Genomic DNA, 4,053 nt, shown 5'->3' on the forward strand with positions numbered 1-4,053 from the left:
CCTCACATTCCGGATGGATTTAACATTCTCCAGCGTGACTTCTGTAAGAACTCGCCCTCCTGTTGTGTGCAGACACCACACACGTTTGTGTCTTTTTAGATGTGGGCAGTTTTTAATCAAGTGAGGACCTAAAGGCTGCTAGAGACTAACGTTAGAGGAAAGTATATGTTAGCCAGCTAACGTAACGTTAATTGCTGTCACTGTGAAAGTGACAGTAAAACTTTCATAACGTGAAAGAAACGTCCTGTGAGGATTAAACCCGCGGTTCCTGTGACTCTGGATCATCACTTTGAGAGAAAGGTAAATAAATCGAGCTGTTTTGTTGGTTTCGCGTCCGCTGTTTGTGTTAGCTTAAGAGCAGAGAGCTCAAAACGAGCCACACATTTTTCTAAATCCGCTTGAAATACCTTTGTAAAGATTTTTTTTTGTACAGTACATAACGTCTGATGTCAAAGCTTGATTTAATTAATAACACGAAGTGTTTCAGATGAAACTTGTAGATCTTTTGTAATAGTCAAGTGTTGATCGAGCACTAATCTGTATTTTATAATGTTAAATTTGTGTTATTATAGTTAATAAGTTTAACTTTAACAATGAAAACTCACTTGTTACAGTTATTATTCATACACTTTAGGTGTTCAAGTTAGCTCAGGTCTACTAAATAACAATAACATGCATATAAAGTATTAGTAAATGTTGAAATTATCATTAACTAAGATTAATAAATACATTATATGTCGACTAATGCTGTAAACTAATAGTAAATAAATAAGTAATAAAAATAAAGTAACCTTATTAAATGTTACCGTTAATAGGCTAATTCTTGTTTTATAAACCTAATTTCATATATTTTAATTATCCAAATATTGATCATTTGAACGGTTAGATAAAATATTAAAAAAAAAAATCAAGTATTCAAGTTTTTTTTTTTTTGTGTTCCCACTTTACATTAGGTGGCCTTAACTACAATGCACTTGCATTTAAATGAATCATTTGGTACAATGTACTTATTGTGCACATACATGTTTTTACATTGTACTTATAATTTTTTAAAAACCTATATGTAATTACATTTGTAATTAATTTCTGTAATTACCACTGTTAACCCACCCTTAAACCTATCCATACCACCTAACCTTGCCCATATCCCACCTTAATAGAAGCAAAGGTGTTTTGCAATGCAATATGACCACCTTAAGTACATTGTACTTATTTTTTGATAGTTTTTTGAAGTACATAATAGTTAAGGCCACCTAATATAAAGTGTGACCTTTTGTTGTTGTTTTGAAGTCTTGTTTTAACATATAAAACAGGCGTGTGATGTCAAAATTGTGTAAATATTGATTTATTTAGTGTACGTTGCCTTAGGCACGTTCACTTGTTTTATCTGGAAGAGAGGCTTTAATTAAATTCAAATGAATTCGAATGAGTCCGTAACATTCAAAAAGTCTTTAGCAGGACAGTTGTGTTTAATTAAAATTAAAATTATTAAATTTTGTCGTTTTATACTACACTGTAAATGAAACAATTTGTTGAATCAACTTAAAATAATTTGTAATCCGGCTGCCTTATTTTAAGTTCGGTCAACTCAAAAAGGTTTAGTCAACTTAAAATGTTAAGTTGTAATAAGTGACAACTTAGATATTTGAGTTGGTTCAACTTAAAATGTAAGGCAGCAGGGTAACAAATTATTTTAAGTTTCTATTATTTTAATAGAAATGACTTTTGTTTGCTGTCATGGTTCAGAAAGCTTCTTGTGTGTCTAGTGTTTGACACTTGCGTGTCTGTTTGTACATGTTTGCTGTCATCTTCCAGAGGAGGAATGGCGTCGAGTGCCAATCTGTGTCGTGTGACTCTGGGGGTCGAGGGCATGACCTGCGGCTCCTGCGTCCAGTCCATTGAGGACCGTATTGGGGGTCTGCCAGGCGTCATTCACATACAGGTGAGAGTGACATTAATGCTAATCTCAACAGATGAACACAAAGTCATTATAAAATGAGTCGACGTGATGATTACTTATGTTGTTATCTCTGAAGTAATCTTTTTATGAACATAATTATTGAAATGATAGCCAAGCATGCTTGGCTAATTAACAAAAAGGTTACTTCCTCCTTGTGCAGGTTTCAAAATACACATCATACAAAATGCATTTTATTGTTTATTTAGTACTGAGCTGAAAAAGATATTTCACATAAAATATGTTTACATGTAGTCCACAGAAGAGAAAATTTGTGTTTTTACCTGAATGATCCACTGCTTTGTTTTTGTTTTGTTTAGTGATAGTTGTTCATGAGTCCTTTGTTTGTCCTGAACAGTTCAACTGTGTGCTGTTTTTCAGAAACATCCTTCAGGTCCCACAAATTCTTTGGTTTTTCCAACATTTTTGTATATTTGGACCCTTTCCAACAATGACTGTTTGATTTTGAGATGCATCTTTTCACACTGAGGACAACTGAGGGACTCATATGCAACTATTACAGAAGGTAAAATTTCAGAAGGAAAAAAGGAAATTACAGAATTACAGAAGGAAATTTCACCCCCGGCTCTTAATGCATGTTTTTCTTTCTGGAGCATCAGTGAGTGTTTGAACCTTCTTTCATAGTTGCATATAAGTCCCTCAGTTGTCCTCAGTGTGAAAAGATGGATCTCAAAATCATACAGTAATTGTTGAAAAGTGTTCAAAATGCACAAAAATGCTGGAAAACCAAAATTTTGTGGGACCTGAAGGATTTTACTGAAGAACAGCAAGTATTTTAACTGTTCAGGACAAACAAGGGACTCATGAACAACTATCACTAAACAAAAAAGGGGATGTAAACTTATGAACCAAGCCATTTTTATAAATTCAAACATCTTTTATGTGAAATATCTTTTTCAGGTCAGTACTAAATAAACAATCACATGCATTTTGTATGATTTTCTTATTTTGGTAAAATAATTAACATTTAGCAGATTCTCAAAGGTGGATGTAAACTTTTGACCCCAACTGTACATTGTTTTCTTTTAGTGCATTTCCAGTGCAAAATATAGTGTTATTGTGTCAGATTGTATTATTGCATATGTGTGTTTATATTATTGATCTTTTATCTCTCTGAACTCATTACTGGTCCAACAATGTATTCAGTTTCACACTATTATAGAGTGCTGTTAAAGCTGTTTATGATGCTTCCCACCATGATAATCAGTGTAAGTTTCATCCTTTATCCCTAAACAAACACACATAAACCTACCTAAGCCACAGATTAAATTTCTAGGTGTCCTTTTTCCATGAATCTTTGTATGCGACTCAGACTTGGAAGGCTGACAAAGCAGTCTGACAGAAATATATGGTGGTAATAATATTTACCAGAGCCTTCCCTCGAGCAAGAGTCGCATAATTGAAGAAAGCCACTCGTATGTGGAACTTAACAACCTAATTGTTGCTAATTCGTCCTGCCCTTTCTCTTAAAACACAGTTACCCTGCAGACACGGGTCAAATGAGCAGATGATTTAATTGTTTGTTTGTCTAAGATGTTGTTTTAACCTTTAAAAAGCCATCTGGTGGCATTACTATTGACCAGTGCTGTCTTTGTTAAAAGCAGAAACAAACAATATGCTTCTGTTTAAGAGAGCAGTCAATGTACTGAACACAAAGAAGCAGCTCAGTCTAGAATTGTGCTTATTGTGCGGAAACAAACTTCCTGTTGTCTCCTCATGAGGATTTCAGGGTTTAAGGGTCATATGATGATATGCGTGAATCACCAGCGTGAGCTGCCTGAGGAATCACATTGGGTTTATCGTCACTCACGTGCGCTGGTTCAAAAGCTCAAATGCATATGTAATGATTAGCAAAATGCAATCTGAAAGAAATAAGATAATACCTACACTACCTTTCAAAAGTTTGGGATCAGATTTTTAATGTTTTAAAGAGTATTAATGTGTTTTCTTTTTTTAAAGAAGTCCCTTATGCTCATTTATTTGATCAGACAGTAATATTTTGAAATATTGTTACACTTTAAAATGACAGTTTTCTATTTTAATATACTTTAAAATGACTATTTTTTTTCTGTTAT

The 4,053-nt window shown here is 33.6% G+C and overlaps 1 protein-coding gene across 1 annotated transcript in view; it reads left to right on the forward strand.

Moving 5' to 3' along the window:
- atp7a (ATPase copper transporting alpha) overlaps positions 1-4,053 on the forward strand; it is a 52,912-nt gene continuing 48,859 nt past the window's right edge. Inside the window, exons 1-2 of the mRNA XM_073820051.1 lie at positions 1-300; positions 1,816-1,942. Of these exons, the coding sequence (XP_073676152.1) occupies positions 1,823-1,942 (120 nt within the window). The 5' untranslated portion in view covers positions 1-300; positions 1,816-1,822. The remainder of the gene's footprint in view (positions 301-1,815; positions 1,943-4,053) is intronic.

This window comes from Garra rufa, chromosome 16 (genome assembly GCF_049309525.1).
Source record: "Garra rufa chromosome 16, GarRuf1.0, whole genome shotgun sequence".
NCBI classification, from domain to species: Eukaryota; Metazoa; Chordata; class Actinopteri; order Cypriniformes; family Cyprinidae; genus Garra; species Garra rufa.